This window comes from Heloderma suspectum, chromosome 1 (assembly GCF_057233095.1).
Source record: "Heloderma suspectum isolate Gila_16-S chromosome 1, 16-S_ref, whole genome shotgun sequence".
In the NCBI taxonomy this organism is placed as follows: Eukaryota; Metazoa; Chordata; class Lepidosauria; order Squamata; family Helodermatidae; genus Heloderma; species Heloderma suspectum.
Window position 1 is genome coordinate 32,855,553 of NC_139458.1, and position 20,489 is coordinate 32,876,041.

Here is a 20,489-nt window from a genome sequence, read left to right on the forward strand (position 1 = left end):
CAAATGTCAGTACTTGCAGGCTTCAGTGGTCTTTTCATTGGCTGAATATGTCACATTCTGGCTCTGTACTTAAAAGTTTGCAAATAACAGTTTTCCTTTTAAATGTGAAATAATTTGGAAAGGGCTTTTGCATTGTCATTGTTCAGCCCCAGGCAAAGTATGTAGAACTAACTGCAGGACTGAATTCAGCAAGTAGCTTTGGGCAGGTCTCTCCACTTAATTTAGCTCAGCAGATTGTTGTGAGGATAAAATGGGAAAACCTCATTTGTGCTACCCTTAGGGGAAAGGGTTGTATATAAATGTGATAAATACATTGGAAGGGGCATCTCGTGGTCCCCCAAAATATCAATCCAGGCATTATCTTCCTTTTGACTACAAGAATAATGCATTTCTATCTATTTGTCTATCTGTCATCACCAGGAAGAAGCTCAGTGCAAAACTGCAATATGAAAACTGGATTTTTTCTTATCTTATTGGAACTATGTGCCAAGATGTGTTTATCAAATGGATCAGCTAGAGTTTCATTTGAAGACCTCCAGCCTCTCAATGACACAGACAAACAATATCCGCATAATACTATGCTAGATCAATCTGGAGAAAATTCTATGCCAGCATTCTCCATGCACAATTTCACTGAAAAAATCACCAACTTTGGATTCAATCTCTACAGGAAAATAGCACTGAAGCATGACAATAATGTCTTCTTCTCTCCATTATCACTGTCCTTTACTTTGGCAGCCTTCTTGTTAGCCTCCAATGGGGAAACACACAACCAAATAGTTGAGTCTCTAAATCTTCACCGTCTGAGTGGAAGAGAGAACCTGCTTCCGGCTTTGTTCCAGCAGCTGAGGGTCAACATCACTAAGAATGAAGAGTTCACTCTTTTGCAAAACAGCTTGTCTTTCATCCAGAAAGGCTTCCTGATAAAGGACATCTTCCGCAACTTGTCCAAGCAATACTTCGACATGGAATTCCTGACGGTTGATTTCTCCAACTCTACTCTTGCCAAAAATATTGTCAACGAGCACATTAAACAAAAGACAAGAGGAAAATTCCCTACATTGTTTGACACATTGGATCAGAACGCTAAAATCATTCTGGCGAATTACATTCTCTTTAGAGGTAACTGCTTCTTTTATCATGGATATATTTGTTGTTGTTTTTAAAAGGAGAGATCAGAGCTCTGGTCAACAGCTAGTTATATAGGACAGCCACTCTAAAGAGGAGATGGAGGGTTGTGGGAAAGCCCCCCACCGCCAGTTCCACAAATTGCACTGCCAGCAAGTCCCATTGCCATGGTCACCATTCCGTTTCACATGTTTCTCTTGTTTATGGGTCGACCACTGAAAAGACAACTAGTACTCCTTAGGAAGCCCAAGAGTCTCCAGTCCCTCTAGCTGCCAAAGAAACCTCTTCAAAGACAATGTTGCTTCCATAAATGTCTACAAATGCTGTAATCAAATATAAATATATAAATTATGAGTGACTAGCTGAACCTTGTCCAACACTGGAACTTAGGAAACTGCCTAATGCGGACTCAGACCAACCATTGATCCATCTAGCCTGGTATTTTCAAGACTGACAGGCAGTGGCTCTCCAGGGTTTGGGGCAGGATACATTCCTAGCCTTAGTTGGAAATGCTGGGGATTGAACCTGGAACCTTCTGCATGCAAGATATGTGCTCTACCACTGAGCTATGGACCTCCACTGGATTAATAGCATAGAAAAAAATCTTTGTTGCTATTGGTGTCCAGGGATACTTGCTGCATGGGTCATTCAGCCCTTCCAGATAGCAATTGCTGTCCTTGTCTTTTTGATGCTGTAGCTAGGGGTGACTGAATCTGTAGGTTTCTAATTTTTGCAGTCTTAAGTTTGGTTCATCTCGAACTCTGAGAGTGTCTCCAGTCTTAATTTTTAATAAATGCTTAAAAAACTAAGTTCACCCTGAAAACTCATAAGCACCCTTGTGCACATTTCTCTTAATATGTGCATTTGTGTATGCATTTTTGCCTAATGCACACTTTTTGAGAAGCAATTTTCCTAATATAATGCATTTTAATGGTTTTTTTTCCTAATATACACATTTTTCTATGCATTTTTTTAAAACTGGAGAATGACATTGCAAAATTTGATGACACTCTGAACTGGGAGCAAGGAAAGTCACTGTCAGTAGAAAACAGTGCTGCCCCAAATCTGTCACCAGAGAGGTGGTCACCTCACCTTGCCCATGATAGGACCATCTCTGAGGATAAGCAAATGCTTTTCCCCTGGACACCCCTGTTCCCCATGGGAAGACAACCGTGTACAATGCATGCTATGATTGATCTCCATCAATCCCAATCACTCATGTGAACCCACAAGGCCAGGTAGTGTGAAAAAAAACTCCCACGCGGTGGAGATCAAGAACACTGAAAGAGCAACCCTAATCCTCAGTATTAAAACCACCTAGATTTCCAAATATCCAGGTGGTGCAAATCTACGATGTCTCTTCTCATCTTCAAACCACACTCATACATGGAGGGTGGACTGGGATTCTGCCTGCTGGTCCCATCCCTGACCTCTGTGCATGCATTGGAAGGTATGAAAGGAGCTCTGTGCACATACAGAGTTCCACCCATGCCTTCCAATGAATGAACAGAAGTTGAGGAGGCCACTAGATGTGACTGATTCTCCCCTCCCCTCCCATCCAAGCATTCAGTGAATGTGGTTTGGATAGGAGAATAGGGCTCATCTCCAAGGTAAGAGCTGGCCATGTCAAATATAGGTACTGACCTTATATGGGCTCTACACCATTGCTGAATGTCACATCACAATGAAGATCAAGGCTAGCTATCCTTCCTCCATTTCTGTCTATCCCTTTACTAACTGAAGAAAGGGGCTGAAAAGGAATATTTCCGCCGCTGGGTGTTGCTTCTCAGAAAACATTTTAAAAGGGCTCCATGGCAACCAAGAAGACATTGCAATTAAAATCCCCTAATCTCTCTTCTATATTTTTAGCTCCTGTTCTGATTTTTCACTCCTTCACTTTAATTGCTGAGTTGGAATTAGAGGGTGCTGGTGAGAGAAGGGGAAGGACAAGTGTGGCTGTTAACCTGAGCGCAGTGAGGCTGTTTAAATCCCATTGGCTCCAATGGGATTTAAACAACCTAAAAGTGTGCGGGATGGCACTCTTTGCAATGCAAGAGTGAGCCAAGACAGTGGGGGGGGGGTCATGAAAAAAGGCCACATGCAGAGGGGGAGGAGGAAATGGAGTGGATTAGTCAGGCAATCACTTTTAAGAGACTTGAAGGTATTATGATGGAGCCATTGATAGCGTACACACTGATGTCCCTTGTTCTGCTTACCTTTCTGGTCTAAGGAGTTCTGTATGTCCTACAAAACCGGTTTGACTGGAGATGACCATGGGATGGGTGTGTTCTACTGCATGCACAACAACAATAACAACTGAATTACATCAGTCTCAGCTCTCTGGGGAAAAAGTAGCTTCAGATATATGCTCCTGCTATACCAGACTTACTGTAAGAGCTCCTGTACTTCTGGTTTTCTTGACAGTTCATTTGAACTTTGGCCATAGAGCAGAGGTGTGCTCCTTAAGGAAGAGACGAATGGCTCGACTGTTATAAGAGCCACAGTAATGATGAGGGGGTGCCCATACATGATGGCTTCTTTGAGTTAGCTGAACCTGCAACTGGAGTGTGAAATAAAACATGCACCAGCTGATGTGCAAGCTTCCTTTTCATGCATATTCATGAGGTCTCTCTATCCACAGAGACTCTGGAAACCTTACAACAGAGGCTTTCCAGTGTACAGAGGGACAGATTATAGGTTGATCATGCATGCATCCATAGGATGCAGATGTGCAACCAACTTGTTGATTTGCATCTGTGTGGCTGTGCCCTAAAACGTTATATGAGTTTGATCCAGCAAACACCATTTGCTCCTTCCATCACCAGGAGGCCTTTGATCCCATGGATCCAATTTTCTGCTGGCTGAATTCAGGAGGAGGTATCTTCACCAATCCCCCTTCTTCTGCAGTCCTCTATATCACCTGAAAATCTGCTCCAGAGTGTTGGGGACCCTCTGAAAAGTGGGAGAAGTGGTGCTGGGGCCTGCCGAGAGAGGAGAGGGATTGGTGAAAATCACCTCTTCTCCTTTCTGCCAGCAGGAACTTGGGGAGTGGAAAGGAGGGGATGGTCCCTCCAGCAGAATAAAAACTCAGAATTAACCCCCTGCATTGTAATAGTGGAGCATCCCTGCGCACTGCTTACATGAAATGCAGGAAATCAGCAGTAGCACTTACTGACTCTTCAAGATGGGAAAGGGGGCTGGATTGAGCTGTCCCCACTGAACAGCTGGTTGGCATAATTACTCACTGCTTTTCTAACAGGGTGAACAGCCCTGCAGCTGATTTATGAGAGGAACCTCATATGCAGCTTCTGTTATCCCATGTGGTTGGATCAGGGCCAGAGAATTATACACCACTTACATTAAAATAATTGGGGTGCAGTTTAGCCATGCTTACACACTTTTAAATCCCTTCCATTTTGATGGGAGAGTTAAACACATGTTTCATTCGAAATAAATGGGTCTAAGTTGTCCCAAACTTTCCCAGAAGGAATATGAATTATGTCAGTATTGGAAAATAAATGGTTGCCTTTCTGTATATTCTCAGGCAAATGGCTACACCCATTTCCTACCAAGTTCACAGAACTGGAAACCTTCTATATAGACAATTACAAGACCGTCCAAGTGCCAATGATGTTCAAGACAGACAGGGTTGCCTCCATAATAGATAAGAAGTTGCAGTGCATTGTGCTCAAGCTTCCGTACAAAGGGAGCGCACACCTGCTGATCGTCGTGCCTGAGAAGGAGGCTGATTATATGTCCATTGAAGACCATTTAACTAGTGAACTTGTGGAATCTTGGATTAAAACCATGGAGACCAGGTATAACTTGTGGCAGAAATGTCATGCTTTTCATTGCTATGATGCTACATTCAGAATGCTTTGACGCAAACCGGAATCATGGCTCAAAGGGGAAATTGGGGATAGGAAGGAAAGAAGAAGGGATCAGTAACAGAGTAAGGAAGGGAATGGGGGGTAGCTGGGATTAGGCCACCAGTGTTTCTCACCTTTTCCCCAAAAGCAAGCTCTTGGGGTAATGGCCCTACCATTAGGCAATCCCCTTAGGCAGCAGATGCTGGGAGCAGCAGGGCAGCCTCCCAGATGTTCCTCTCTATTAGAGAACACAACTGTGAATGCCACACACCTGTCCTGGGCCCCCTGCGCTAGCTGGGTGCCTCTCCTGTGATGGTCAAGTTCCATTGCAAGTGTTGAATTCCTTTTCGGCTGCCAGTCCAGCCAGCTTCTGTATGTGGGATGGGGAGGAGGTACCACCCTCTCCTTTGCCTCAAGCAGTAAAATGTCTTGGGCCGGCCCTAGATCAGGTGTTGGTACACAAAACCAAAACTGTTTTCCTAATGATCACAAAATTGAAAATGACCTCAAGGTCCCTGTTGATGCAAGAAATGTTCTGATACAGCACACCCGATAGGTGCCCTCTGCTCAAAAACCCTTAACAAAGGATAGTCCGCCAGTTTCTGGAGCAGTCTGTTCCATGTCAGATAGCTCATGCCGCCCGGAAGTTCATCCTAATATGTAGTCAAAATCCCCTTTTCTTGCCATTTGAAATTCTTGGCTTGAGTCCTACCCTCTGGAGCAGTAGAATACAAATTTGCTCTGTCATCTTTGTGGCAGCCCTTCAAATATTTGAAGACGGCTATCCTATCATCTCTTAATTGTCTCTTCTCCAGGTTAAACATACCCAACTCCTTCAGCCTTTCGGTATAAGACTTGGTCTTCAGGTCCTTCCTAATCTAGGCTCAAAGTTGCTGCAGCATCAAAAGATGCCGAGTAGCATGGGAGTTAAATCCACTCCCATGGGCAATATTCAAGATTTCCTGCTGATGACTGTTCATTTCTGCACATTCTCCATGACATTCAGCCAACGTACACAATAGCCAGTTTTAGTACTTTCCCCATTCAACTCACAGTCGTATTTGTGTTACAGGAAAATGGACATTTACTTTCCAAAGTTCAAACTAGACCAGACATATCACATGAATCAATTGCTTCAAGATCTGGGAATTAAAGATATTTTCTCTTACAAAGCAGACCTGAGCCACCTCACAGATCAGAGATATGTAAAAATATCACAGGTAAATATGATTGTTTGTCCTGCAGAAGTGCATACTGTCCAGCTCCAAGATATTTAATGGAGAAAAGGCACCCAGCCTGGAGATCCATGTTCATTGTAGTGGGCTATATGTGAAGATCTTGGTGCTGTCCGGCAAGTGGGTACTGCCAGTTTACACAGTGCTGGTCACCCCTCTGGAGGCAGTAGAAGAGAAAGGGAAGCAAAATTCCACAGCTCACAAACAGATGATTTCCGGAGTCAGAGTGATGGTGCTTGCATTGGTTTGGTGGTGTGCACACTTCCATGATGTAGCCAAGTATACAGCCGCAAATGTCGGTTTGGGGGAGAGGGGTTGCCTTGGCAGGATCTAATCCAGTCCAGAAGAGTGATCTGTGTGGAGAATCCTGTTTCAGTTGTGTTGATCACCCTCATGGGAACGGGACAAATTTCTAGGAGGGATGGGCGGATTCCCTACCTGCCGGTCCATGGGGAATCCGCCCGTGGGGAAAGGCGATCCGTTCCTCCCCCCAGAATCCTCTTTGGCCGGCTCTGCTCCACAGCAATGGAGTGGAGCCAAACTAGTCATGCCATTAATTGCATGAACTGGGCTATTTTTTTGTTATTTTAACATATGGTATCCAGGTGGGAGCCTGAGCGGCCATGGGGTGCTGGGGTGGGGTGGGGAGGGGGAGTTTAACTCTTTTTTCTCCCTGCTGCCATCCAAACAAAAACCAGCTCTCTGGATTTTGCATTTCAAAGGAAGCTCTTCTCTCAGACCGCCTTACGTCTGCTATTTATATGATTAAAAAGTGCATGGTAACTGCATTTCATGCAATTAATGTCAGCACTGGTTAGGCCTCATCTTGGCCCCTGTGTCCCGTTCTCAGCACCACACTTTAAGAAGGATGTAGACAAGCTGGAGAGGGTTCAGAGGAGGACAACAAAGATGATCAGGGGACTGGAAACAAAGCCCTATGAAGAGAGACTGAAAGAACTGGCCACATTTAGCCTTGAGAAGACTGAGGGGAGAATTGATAGCACTCTTCAAGTACTTGAAAGGTTGTCACAGAGAGGAAGGCCAGGATCTCTTCTCGATCATCCCAGAGTGCAGGACACGGAATAATGGGCTCAAGTGACAGGAAGCCAGATTCCAACTGAACATCAGGAAAAACTCCCTGACTGTTAGAGCAGTACAACAATGGAACCAATTACCTAGGGAGGTGGTGGGCTCTCCCACACTGGAGGCACTCAAGACGAGGCTGGACAGCCATCTGTCAGGGATGCTTTGACTTGGATTCCTGCATTGAGCAGGGGGTTGGACTCGATGGCAATATAGGCCCCTTCCAACCCTACTATTCTATGAAACTATGAAATCTATGAAACATTGGACCTCAGATGTTAACTTCCAGTGCCCAACTGGCCAGTGAATATATAAATAATATACTGCATATAAATAATTGACATAAATAAACAAACAAATGTAGTATATAACCAGGTACTCAGAAACTGTACCAAAACAGTAAAGAACATCCTAGCCCTCAGGACATTTCAGCCTGCGCTGAACCCTGGCAGCAGAGTATTAAAGCAACTGGCTACACAGTGGCCTATGGGAATGTATCTAATCCATGGCATTAAAGCCATCTGTGCCAGTCCCTTGTAATACTTTGCCATAACCTTGTCATGGTTAGCTTAAGGTCTGTTCCTGGATAAATTGGTGGACAGCATGGTTAAACTTACAGTTATCAGTCATATAGAACAGGAAGCCGTTTCCACAATGGCTGGAGTACTGTGCTCATGTTTATTTCCAGCGAGTTAATTTCTAGTTATTTCTCATTTATCAGTGTTGGTGAAGTGGCAGGGATGTTGACAAGGATGCAGGATGTTGACCAGAAATGCAGACACCTTGCTGTGATTCCTCATACATTTCCAACCTTCTTAGGTTCTCCAAAGAGCTGTTATTGAAGTGGATGAGAGAGGAACTGAGGCTGCAGCGGTCAGTGGATCAGAAATCATGGCATATTCGTTGCCTCGTGTCATCCGGGTGGATCGGCCATTCCTTTTTATGCTCTTCGAAGGGAGTTTAAATGTGTTGCTGTTTGTGGGCAGAGTTATCAACCCTATGGAGCTGTGAATAAAAGCCAAGCATTTCTATTTGGTATATTCTCTTTCTATGACCACTTAAGAATCAAACTACATGTTATACTAACATCATTTTTAAAGTTTTGTGTTGTTAGTCCTGGTGATTTACTTGTGCAGGTGCATGGGACCTCAATCCTCACTGACACCACAGTGTCCAGGAAATTATGTGTGGAGAATCATTTTCCCACCAAAGATTCCCCCAGCTGCTCTTTGCCTCCAAAGATGCTATTTGCAGTAAACAGCATCTTTGGGGGAAATGGCAGTTTAGGGTGAGGTGATTTTTGGAAGTAAAATGGAGCTGGAAGGAAAGGATTAAGCTCCTCCCCTATATGCCATGCAGTCATGATCCAGGTAAGGTCACTGTGTGGCTGATTTTTTCTGGGGAAAAAAGAGTGCGTCCAGTGCTAGAAAAGCAAAAGTATTGGTCCAAGAGGGGGGGAAATCCGCTCCAAAATACACCGTTGGAATTAGGATTATCCAAAATGTCACAGAAGAGTGTGGAAGCTTTCAAGTTCTCCAAAACTCTTCATTAGGCTAGGTCAAACTAAAAGTTAGGAATGGGGGAAGAACAAAAGAGTGCAAACCTTAGGCCAGATGCCGCGGCCACGAGAGCCCCATGTACAATTTACCATACAAAGATCGGTCGAGGACCAACATGAAAAGGAAAGTCTATGGGATCCACAGGGATATAGCAGAACTTCCTCTCCTCCTGCTGAGAGAGAAGACCATGGGTGGAGTAAGGGGTCTGCCCTACCAAGGTTCTCCATGTGGTAGCAGGAAATTCTGTTGCCATTGCTTCTCTGATGTTGGAACTCTATCAGAGACTTTTAAGAGCTAAGCTCTCAAAGCCCTGGGTCTGGTTGGATGAATTAGTTACTTTTGGTTTCTTCCACATCCATTTTTATTTTTAAAAAATCTCAATTCTTTCCACCCTTTTTATGAAGTAATCTGCAAATTTTGGCAAGTACATTTTAAAAAATGAACCAAACATTTCACCTATCGCTACTCACATCTGCTTTGACCCTGAGTGACTTCCATTCTGCGTCATTAACTGTTTATGTGTAGACTATGAAAGACAAGTATAATAAACCCCAAGGCTACACATCCCCCACTCTCCCACAGATGGGTCAGTGTATTTTCTGGCAACTGGAACATCCTAGTAGCTTTAAAAGCTAGTCCTATATACAGCATCCTGCACTAGTCAGATCAAATATTATGAAGTTTGAAGCTCATACACCAGATGAGTTGATGAAAAGCATCTGTCTGGCTTTGGACCAGGATATCTGAAGGGCCACCTGTTCATGGAAGAACTTATCCACTCTTTAAGATGTGCATCAGAGGCTGACCTCAGAGCTGGGACAAAGTAATAACCAAAGATAGTACAGTGGTGGCACTCTAGTTGTAGAATGCTGTACCAAGGGACACTCAGCTGGTGCCAACTTTACTAGCGTTTTGGCACCATATGGAGACAATTTTATTATTTCAAGCTTTTAATAGATGATTGATTTTATCCTTGTTGCTTCCTCTGCTTTCATTGCTGTCATCTTGTGATTCGGAGAGCGCAATCCTATGGGGATAGACAGCTGCCTCCAAGCTCGGGGGCAACCACCTATCCAACACAGGGTGGGAGAAGCGCAGAGGGAATTGTTTCCTCTGCACTCCAGCTGCCCTGCATTTGAAGCTAGACAGCCGATTTCGGTTGTCTAGCTGCGGGATGTCATAGCATGGGGTGGGGAAGCCAGACATACAGGAAGTGTCGTACCGGCACTTCCAAACTCCCCGCCCCACCCACAGGAATGCCCGTTTCCCCCGATCTGCACTGCTCTTCTGAGCGCAGAGTCAATCTGCGCTGCCTGCAAGGTGACAGGGGAGGGGGGAGGCCGGTTCTCTGGGAACTGACTTCGGAGTGCAGGCTCCAAGGTTGGTTCCTGGGAACCGAACCAATCTATGGCCATCTAGCCACTGTGTAGCGGCCATAGGATTGCGCCTGTGTGTGTGCGTTTCTCCCTTTTTGGTTTTGGCAGTGCTTCTGTGGTTTTCCAGATCCCATGGTGGAGAGCAATGGAAGAGATGCAGTGTTACCCAGCATGAAGATGCAGTAGTGGGGACAGCTGCACCAATTGTTCTTCCACCTGTCAGGCAGCTTTCAAAGGCACGGGGGTCCTGCCTGCAAAAAGAGGGTCAGCAACCTTTCCCTCTGAGAAGCTGTCAGAACACAGTCCACTTCTGATGCTATTCAACAAAATATCTGACAATTCAGCTGTGTTGATGTTATTGTTGTTGTTCTCCTGATGGTTAGCAGATAGGGAACCTTCCCTGCCACTTGTTGTTCAGGTGTCTTCATGATGGAGATATTGAGTAGGCGGGGACAGGGGTGTTTCATGACCAGGAATGCATCCCAGGAATGAAGGTCCTAATCTTGCCCATTGCATTGCCACTGGAGCACTAGGAAACATAGTGTTGGGGAGGAAGGTCTCAACAGGTTAATGTCCTCCTGGTGTTCCCCCATGCTATTACTGCTGGTTTGATCAGAAACCCAGCACTCAGTATGGCATAGAATGGAGTGTGGAAGGGATAACAAAGTATTCTGGGAAAATGAACAGCAGACAGTGGCAGTCATCCTAATACACCAGGGAAGGTGTAGTGGAATGTGATGGGCAAAATATAAGGTATCCTGGGCATGAATTGGTGAGTTACCTGATTGAGGCTATTGGTTCCAGTGGTGGTCGCCCTGGTTAGTTACGACACAGCATTCATGGGTAAGTGCATGGGTCTCCACACCCTTTTTACCTGGGATGCTGTAGCCATAGATGGAACTCAAGACCTCACATGTGCTAGTCCTGTGCCTTTCCACCCTTTTAGTACTAGACTGTATCAGCACCGTACCAAGTTTTCATGAAGTTTGATTTTGGCTGCACAAGTTCCTCCTGTGGAGGTGCGTGCAAAATTTTCATGTACATCTCCCCTTTCTCTCATTTTCCATCTCAGTTTTCAGATATTATGCCCCTTTCCCCACTAATCCCTTATGTTGCTGCTTGGGCTAGTCCCCTTGAGTACAAAGGCCTCATCATAAATCTTTCTTCTGTGGGCTCAGGGAGTTGCTCTGTAGAGTTGGAGAGGGAAAGGTTCATTTCCATAGCCTTTCCTCTTTCCATCTAAAACTATTGTCATCGTCAGGACCTCCCTTGTAGAGGCCACATTCACATCACCCTAGGGTGGGTCTGGAATCCACATCTCTGGTTTCCCATTGCATTGCCCTTTCCCCTTAAGCTGCTGGACAGCTCATGGAATCTTCTGTCAGCTGTCTTCTTCTTCCTTAACCACATAGCCCCCTTCCATCTTCTTTGCAAAAAGTTTGTTTTCCTCAGACAGATTTCAAAATGTTGTGGGCAGTGTTCTGAATGTTGTGTGTGGAGGCACTGGCTACACAGCAGGACTCAAACTCTTCTCATGGGACCTCTTGCTTGATGGGGTTAGCTGATGTGAGTAAAATTGCACTTGCCCTGTCTGGCCATAGCGTTTTCCCTGGGAAAAGGATGGTTGTCTGCAGGCTGCTGTGTGAGCTACCGAAGGATTCAAGTCCATTTGGTTCAGGGTTTCAAGGAACCCTGAAGCTTGACACTGAAACCATCAGTTGCTGCCCTCCTATTCACAAAGGAAGAGGCGATAATGGGCTTTCCTTGAGTGTGCTTGTGGGATGTGGGGGGGGATGCAGATGATACAGTGGAGGAATTTACCTTGTTGCCACATTTTGATTGGTGCATTCCCTGTATGGGTAAGGGTGATCTGTATGATTGGTGAGTGGTGATAGAGTTTCATAGGAAGATGCCTTACATTGGGACCATTGGTCTATCTAGCTCAGTATTCTTTTCACTGACTCACAGTGGCTCTAGGATTTCAGACAGGGATCTTTTCCAGCCCTACCTGGAGATCCTGGGGATTGAACCTGGGTCCTTCTACATGCAAAACATGGGCTCTGCTGCTGAGTTACAGCCTCTCTCTTTCAGTGACTATTGGTACTGCTACATTAGCTTTTAATTATATAGCTAGTGGTGTCCTGGTACTTGGGCACAGAATCATAACTATATTGCACTGGCAATAGGCCTCGCTGAGCAGCTGTTAGTGTAGTAAATATAAGATTGGCATGCCCATGTTTTTATTTTTCAATTTAAATTAAAAATGGCAAATGTTAGATCTATCCCACCCAAAACATGCAAGTACTTTAATATCCTACATTTTATTGTGCGTAAAGCATTCATTGTTTCACATTGTAAAAAGTAACCACACGCATATTCATTCACAAATTAGATTATCTTTATCATACACCAATATATTTAAAAAAACAGATTTCTGATATCAATATAGTTTTGCTGATTGCATTTGTGAAATAGAGAAGCTGACAATAGCTTCATACAGTCTCAAGTATTGGCATAAATAGAACTTTTTAAATAGTACTGCAAGTTGCAGGCAAATTTTGATAGAAATGTTAGCATGAATACAAACAAAATGCTGTTGACATAGCTAAAAGCATGATAGCTTGAGATAACTACTAATTAAAAACTAGATTCATCATTTCTAAAGTATTGGATAAAGAGGAACTACAATCTGAAATACTAGAAGTTAACAAAGTATTTATACAACAAATTATACCACAAAATTGCAATAGGAAACTAATGAAATCATTTATATGCATTTTGGAGGTATTTGTTCTTCTTAAAAGGTGAAAGGAAATCCTCTTGAGTTTTTCTATACATCAGATAAGCAACCTTATTTAAAATTATAGCACAACTGTATTTTGAATTACTATACTTCTCCACATGTCTATGCTTCCAGGTTCCACGCTAAAGCTTCTTTGATATTTAAAAGCTTTTCTGAGAGAGAAAGTGTCACCTAATCTTATATGCAGAGCAATTTCACCTATATGGTTCCATTTCCATAACAAAGGCATAATAAGAGTCCCTAAGCTCATAAACAGGTATGTTTTAATGTGGAGGGCCCTTGCATTCCAAATTGAAGAACCTGAACCATTAAAAGGCATAATTGAGAGGGGGGGGGGAGGGGGAACCCTGTCTCTTTAGCTGCAGCAGTTTTTAAGCACATTGCTAAAGTAACATTGAATTAAACACTTCACTTACAACATTGGAATTCTGCACATATTACATTATTTCTATGAAGATATTTTACAACATAGGAATTTATTTAACTGACAGAAGATGTTAACATAGTGAGATGCAGTCAGTCACTCCTCTCTGGTCCTTACGTTCAAGGTCATACTCCAGCTTCCGCCAGTCCTTCAGCCATGCTGCCTCCAGCAGTCTTTGGTGTGCATCCTTCCTTTCACCAGCTCTAGGAGTTTGATTTTCTGTTTTTTCTTTAGACAAACAAAAAAACTCAAATCACACACAGTCTGATTCAGGTGGCATTAAATGGAACTGCTGAACACCACTGCTCTTTAATGGATCAGTGAAAAATTGACATAGTACAATCACAATTTAGAACTTTTTTCACATGGTCTTTGCAGTAAGAAGCAAATTCCTTGTAAGTAAAAAACAACAACAACCCCAAAACAGGTCTTCTTTCTTATCACTCTGCATAATAAGGGATAGGAATAAAATAGGAATATCCTTAACCCAAACTCGGTACCGCCTCCTTCCCAACCCTGTGCCACTTCAACTCCACCTTGCCACTATTAAGGCTTTCTTTGGTGTAAAGAAATACCTTATGGGTTCCCAAAGCACATGTGGAATTCGCCCTTGTGTGCAAGAACTTGCTCATCCACTGCTAGGCAGAGAATTAATCTCTGCATGCATTCCTTTGTGAGGAGCATCCCTTGCAATGAATGGGGAAGCACACATACACAGGAGCTCCATCCACGCTGGTGCACTTTAGGCCTCTGAGATGAGGCATCAACCGAGAATGGGCTACGTCGGTTAATATGGAGCTGTCGTGACGGTATCCCTCCCTCTACACAATCAACAAAACAGAGACTCAAACTTCAAGCTGACACTGCTTTATTATGCTTTCCCACAACACAGACTCGGTGAACTAATAGACTGCCACAGGGCCTAAATAGCTAATCCTGAGCTCTCTATTAGGGAAGATTTTAGCAAGGTAGAGACATTGCTGCCAAATTGACAACAGGCACTTACAGCAAGACCGGAAAGGCTGCTGAAGCCCTCCCTTAGGGGATCTCTTCTGCATTGGATCCAGCGAGTGGCTATTCTGGCAGAATGCCTCAGCCCACTCCCCAACTCCACCCTCTTAGATCGACGACACGCCCTTGCATCGACCAAGTTGTGTCCCCCCCCCCCCCCCCCGGAGGGACTTGGTTTCCCATGAGGGGAATTTCCTCCCCTGCTCTCTGGTCTAACTGTTCTAGTTCCAGCTCTGAATCAGAACTGGGATCATCAGAAACTGCAGGGGCCCTGGGCCCAATCCTGACAGGAGCATCTCATTAGAAATACATGCATCACAATATTATTACTTATTGGTTTTAAAACCGATCAACATTGGAAAGCAGACAGAGTGGAATATGCTGACGTGTTTTGACTTTTTGATGCTGCTTTCACTGTGTGCTGATTTTATTACTTGTCTCGTTGTTTGTATCTTACATTTGTAATATATTGTACACCACCCAGAGAACTTGAGATACTGGGCGGTTTAAAAGTTCAATCAATGAATCAAAGATTTCTAAATTTCACTCAGCACCATGTGGGACTCTGAGTCAAACGGTGGCTTTGGCAACACATTTTCCCTTGGCTCCCAAGTGGAGTCATGGAGTTTAGAGCAGAAAATCCATGCTGAACAGGACTGAGCACAGCATATCGTCCACTGAGAGAATTATGGCATGATGGGAATGGGAACTAAGAAAGCTCTTTTCTCCACCTTTGTTGCATTTGCTAAGTGTCATCTGGTAGAATAAGTTCAAGAGGTTAATGGACTATTACAGCTGTTTCTCCCACCTAGAGGCTGATGCTTCATCAGGCTGCTAGGATTTACTTTCTAAACTCTTTGGCTGGAATCCAAAGAACTGCACATGTAGTTGCTCATGCCTGAGGGGACTTTGTTTCTTAAACAGCAGCCTTTCATGCCATGTATCAAACTGCTTTTAAAGTGATATCACTTAAAAAAATCTTCTTGGTGTCCTGGCATGAGGTGGGAATGTCTTTTGTTTTTTAAAAACAATCCCACTGGCCAGCCAAAGCCCACGAAGGTGCCTAAATTGGCTCATTGGGTCCTGGCCCTTGTGAATAACATCTGTGCACTTATTTTTATTCATTTTTTATATTTCCCCCCTCCCCACATTCAGCCCAACAGACTTCTGGCATTGCATGCATACAGTCTGATCTTGCACATTGGGACCACTGAAGCAGCTCATCTAGCCATTCAGCTGGACCCTCTTGAAATATAAGACCATGATTGGGTATATTCTGCATTTCGCCTTTGGCTAGATCCTGCTTCCATTAACTTTACTGTGGGGAAGATAAGGTCTGAAGGCAACAATTTTCCTTAAAACCTAAATGTGTTAGTGTCATAGGTTGGCCTAGAACTCAAGCTTTCCCAACTGCCATTCAAGATGGAGAAGGTTCATAGATTCATAGATTCATAGAATAGTAGGGTTGGAAGGGGCCTACAAGGCCATCGAGTCCAACCCCCTGCTCAATGCAGGAATCCAAGTCAGAGCATCCCTGACAGATGGCTGTCCAGCCTCGTCTTGAAGGCCTCCAGTGTGGGAGAGCCCACCACCTCCCCAGGTAATTGGTTCCATTGTCGTATTGCTCTTACAGTCAGGAAGTTTTTCCTGATGTTCAGCCGGAATCTGGCTTCCTGTAACTTGAGCCCATTATTCCGTGTCCTGCACTCTGGGATGATCAAGAAGAGATCCTGGCCTTCTTCTCTGTGACAACCTTTCAAGTACTTGAAGAGTGCTATCATATCTCCCCTCAGTCTTCTCTTCTCAAGGCTAAACATGCCCAGTTCTTTCAGTCTCTCTTCATAGGGCTTTGTTTCCAGTCCCCTGATCATCTTTGTTGCCCTCCTCTGAACCCTCTCCAGTTTGTCTGCATCCTTCTTAAAAGTGTGGAGCCCAGAACTGGACACAGTACTCCAGATGAGGCCTAATCAGTGCTGAGTAGAGGGGAACTAGTACTTCCCGGGATTTGGAAACGATGCTTCTATGAATGCAGCCCAAAAGAGCATTGGCCTTTTTTGCAGCCACATCACATGGTTGGCTCATATTCAGCTTGTGATCAACAACAATTCCAAGATCCTTCTCGCTTGTAGTGTGGTTGAGCCATGTATCCCCCATCTTGTAACTGTGCATTTGGTTTCTTTTTCCTAGGTGCAGAACTTGGCATTTGTCCCTATTAAATGTCATTCTGTTGTTTTCTGCCCAGCGCTCCAGTCTATCCAGATCACTTTGAATTTTGTTTCTGTCTTCCAAAGTATTAGCTATCCCTCCCAATTTTGTGTCATCTGCAAATTTGATCAGCATTCCCTGCACCTCCTCCTCCAAGTCATTAATAAAAATGTTGAAGAGCACTGGGCCCAGGACCGAGCCCTGCGGTACCCCACTCGTTACCTCTCCCCAGTTTGAGAAGGTCCCATTGATAAGCACTCTTTGAGTCCGATTCTGTAGCCAACTGTGGATCCACCGGACCGTTGTTTCATCTAGCCCACTTTGAGCTAGTTTGCTCATCAGGATATCATGGGGCACTTTGTCGAAAGCTTTGCTGAAGTCGAGGTATATGATGTCTACAGCATTCCCACGGTCTACAAGGGAGGTTACTTGAACAAAAAATGAGATCAGATTTGTCTGGCAGGACTTGTTTTTGACAAATCCATGTTGGCTTCGAGTAATCTCAGCATTGTTGTCAAGGTGTTTCCAGATGGATTGTTTTATGATCTGCTCCAGAATTTTCCCAGGGATTGATGTCAGGCTGACTGGTCTGTAGTTCCCAGGTTCCTCCTTTTTACCCTTTTTGAAGATAGGGACAACGTTAGCCCTCCTCCAGTCATCTGGCACTTCCCCCATCCTCCATGATTTCTCAAAGAGAATAGACAGCGGTTCTGAGAGTTCTTCTGCCAGTTCCTTTATGACTCTAGGATGCAGTTCATCTGGCCCTGGAGATTTGATGTAATGAGGTGTTCCTTGACCATATGCCTGTCGATCTCAAGCTGCAATCCTGCCCCTTCAGCCTGTACTTCGCCTTTGCCAGGGGGGTCATAGACCCTCTTTTGGGAGAAGACTGAGCCAAAGTAGGAATTGAGCACCTCTGCCTTTTCTTTGTCATCTGTTATCGTTTTGCCATCCTTATTTAATAGCTGAACCACCATTTCTTTCCTCTGCCTTTTACTATGCACGTAGCTGAAGAAAGCCTTTTTGTTGTTTTTAACATCCCTTGCTAACCTCAGCTCATTCTCAGCTTTAGCCTTCCTGATGCCATCCCTGAAATTCTGTGCTATCTGCCTGTACTCTTCCTTTGTTACTTGGCCTTCTTTCCACTTCCTATATGTGTCCTTTTTTGTTTTCAGGTCATCCCTAAGCTTTTTGTGAAGCCACATTGGCTTCTTCTGTTGTCTTCCACCTTTTCTTCTTGTTGGAATTGCTTGTGATTGTGCCTTGAGAATTTCCTTTTTTAAAAGCTCCCACCCATCTTGGACTCCTTTTCTCGCTAGCATCGCTTGCCATGTGACCTTGCTGATCATTGTTCTGAGTTTATGAAAATCAGCTTTCCTAAAATCCAGGGTACGCGTTTGACTACACTCGGCTTTTGCTTCCCTTAGAACCAAGAACTCAAGTACAACATGGTCGCTTTCCCCCAGAGTTCCTGTAACTGCTACTTGATCCACTAAGTCATCTCTGTTGGTTAGGATCAAGTCAAGGATAGCCGATCCTCTAGTTCCTTCCTCTACTTTCTGTAGGAGGAAGGTATCCGCCACACAAGTCAGGAATTTCCTGGAGGGGCCATGTTTTGCAGAATTTGTCTCCCAACAAATATTGGGGAAATTGAAGTCCCCCATTACTACTACATCATGCTTCCTTGAAACATTGGCTATTTGCTTTTCAAAAGTTTCATCCTTGTCTTCTCCTTGATTGGGTGGCCGGTAGTAGACTCCGACCACCAGGTTCCTTTTATTCTTTGCTCCATTTATTTCAACCCAGATGCTCTCGATGGGGCTACCAAGCTCCTCCTCCTGTCTTTCTGTGCAGAGATATGTATTTTTCACATACAGTGCAACCCCACCTCCCTTTCTGTTCCTCCTGTTCTTTTTGAACAAGTTCTATCCTTCAATTGCTGTATTCCAGTCATGAGAGTCATCCCACCAAGTCTCAGTTATACCTATCAGGTCATAATTTCCCTCTTGTATTAAGAGTTCAAGTTCGTTCTGTTTGTTTCCCATACTCTGGGCATTAGTATATAGACATCGAAGACCATGTGCTTCATAGTCTGGCTTTCTTCCTACATGTGTCTGAAGACTATTATTGGGCGCTATCAGAGCTGTTCTCTCCATTGCAATGCATGCGCCTACGTCCATTGTTACCCCCAACATTACATCTCCCTTCCCCGTAGGATTCAGTTTAAAGCCCTCCTGATGAAGTTCTTCATGCTGTGGCCAAACACATTCTTCCCATCCTTTGTGAGGTGCAACCCATCCCTAGCCAACAGCCCATCTTCCAGGAAGTATAGCCTGTGGTCCCAGAATCCAAATCTCTCTCGTCGGTTGTTGACAGAGAAGTTACCGACATGAGTTTACTTAGATATTTTAAAGCTAAACTATTAAATAACGAATATGGGATACAGAAATGCAGAACTATTTAAGTTCCGTCACTAAATGCCACTTCTCTAGCAGTAAGGTACTTGCGCCTGCAAATTATCTGACCAATTTAACCATCTCTAGATTTAACCATCTCCAAATTTAGAAAAGCCTTTATATGAGCCCGATTTAATGTTTTACCATCTATGCTTTTAGGGGGAAGATATCGGAAGGTTCCATACCACGAATGTACATGCCCTTGTGATGGAGCGGAAGTGGAAATTGTTGGGCATGTTTTATTATATTGTTCTTTTTATCAAGAAATTTGTTGTGCTTTTATTACACCTATTTTACAAAAAAATGCCAGGGGAATCAAACGAATTTTATCTTTCTGTACTTCTTTCTGATCAGGATTCTCAGATCACATATAAGGTGGCCAGGTTTTGTGCAGCTACTAGTGTTTGCCGCAAACTTTTAGTAAAATAGTACTATTCCACCTAGCTCTGAGGCCGGGTTAGTCCTTTTGATTTTCTGTATAATTATATACACTGTGTGTAAGTACTGTACATGTAATGTGCTGATCTATGATCATAAGAAATCTGTCTGTCTGTCTGTCTGTCTGTCCGTCCGTCTGTCCATCCATCCTAGCTCCTATTCTACTCAGCACATACTGAACAATGTGTATTTAAGTATATATGAAAACCAGCATTTGTTGATCTGATATGTGAACATCTGTCCTGAATTCTAGTTCAAGTTATCTGTCTTCTTGGAACTGATGTTAAATTACTGGAATAAATTAGAATGTCGCCATGTACTTCAGCCTTGTATGAATAATTCAGCACGTGGTGAATTATTACACACAATCTCACCCTAACCCACATTGCAGTGATTCATCTTAGAAAGCAAGGACACCCAATTCTGCTCTGTCGCCATGTAGGAATGTAAATATAAGCCATTATGTTGAAAGAAAAATTCTAAAGCTTCTTCACAATGAGCAGACATGCAAAGGATAATAAAACCAAATCCAGCATAATAGTAGCAGAACACATTCTTTTGTTATTCCCAGTGTTCATGATTCATGTCTGCTGTCTATTTGAGGATGACTCATTTAACACAGTCTAGTTGCTAGCAATGGTTTGAATATGATTTGTTCTTAAAATTCTCTTATGTGGGGGTCTCCTGTGGGTTGAGGCACTTACTGGATGAAATCCTTCCATATTCTACAATGTGCTACAAATGAAATTCATAGGCCAGCTGAAACTGAGGGCTGATTCAGAGATCTGTGGATTTCCACTGCTGCCAGCTCAGCTGCAGTGAAACACACGCTAGGGTGCAATCATGTGTGGCACTGCTCAGATTATGAACGGGAAGTGATGCATAACCAGCAAGCCAAGATT

The 20,489-nt window shown here is 43.8% G+C and overlaps 2 protein-coding genes across 4 annotated transcripts in view; one reads left to right on the top strand and one right to left on the bottom strand.

Annotated features, from left to right (window-relative positions):
- Window positions 1–20,123, top strand: part of SERPINA10 (serpin family A member 10) — a 34,191-nt gene extending 14,068 nt beyond the window's left edge. The window contains exons 2-6 of the mRNA XM_084840049.1: window positions 421–1,122; window positions 4,673–4,946; window positions 6,070–6,217; window positions 8,135–8,350; window positions 19,309–20,123. Coding sequence (XP_084696175.1) covers window positions 447–1,122; window positions 4,673–4,946; window positions 6,070–6,217; window positions 8,135–8,326 — 1,290 coding nt within the window. The 5' untranslated portion in view covers window positions 421–446 and the 3' untranslated portion in view covers window positions 8,327–8,350; window positions 19,309–20,123. The remainder of the gene's footprint in view (window positions 1–420; window positions 1,123–4,672; window positions 4,947–6,069; window positions 6,218–8,134; window positions 8,351–19,308) is intronic.
- The window catches only part of PPP4R4 (protein phosphatase 4 regulatory subunit 4), a 158,215-nt gene continuing 150,201 nt past the window's right edge, over window positions 12,476–20,489 (bottom strand). Inside the window, exon 25 of one of the 3 annotated variants that reach the window (XM_084840025.1) lies at window positions 12,476–13,705. In XM_084840025.1, the coding sequence (XP_084696151.1) occupies window positions 13,681–13,705 (25 nt within the window). In that variant the 3' untranslated portion in view covers window positions 12,476–13,680. The remainder of the gene's footprint in view (window positions 13,706–20,489) is intronic. The other 2 variants (XM_084840014.1, XM_084840035.1) reach the window with 2 other exon arrangements.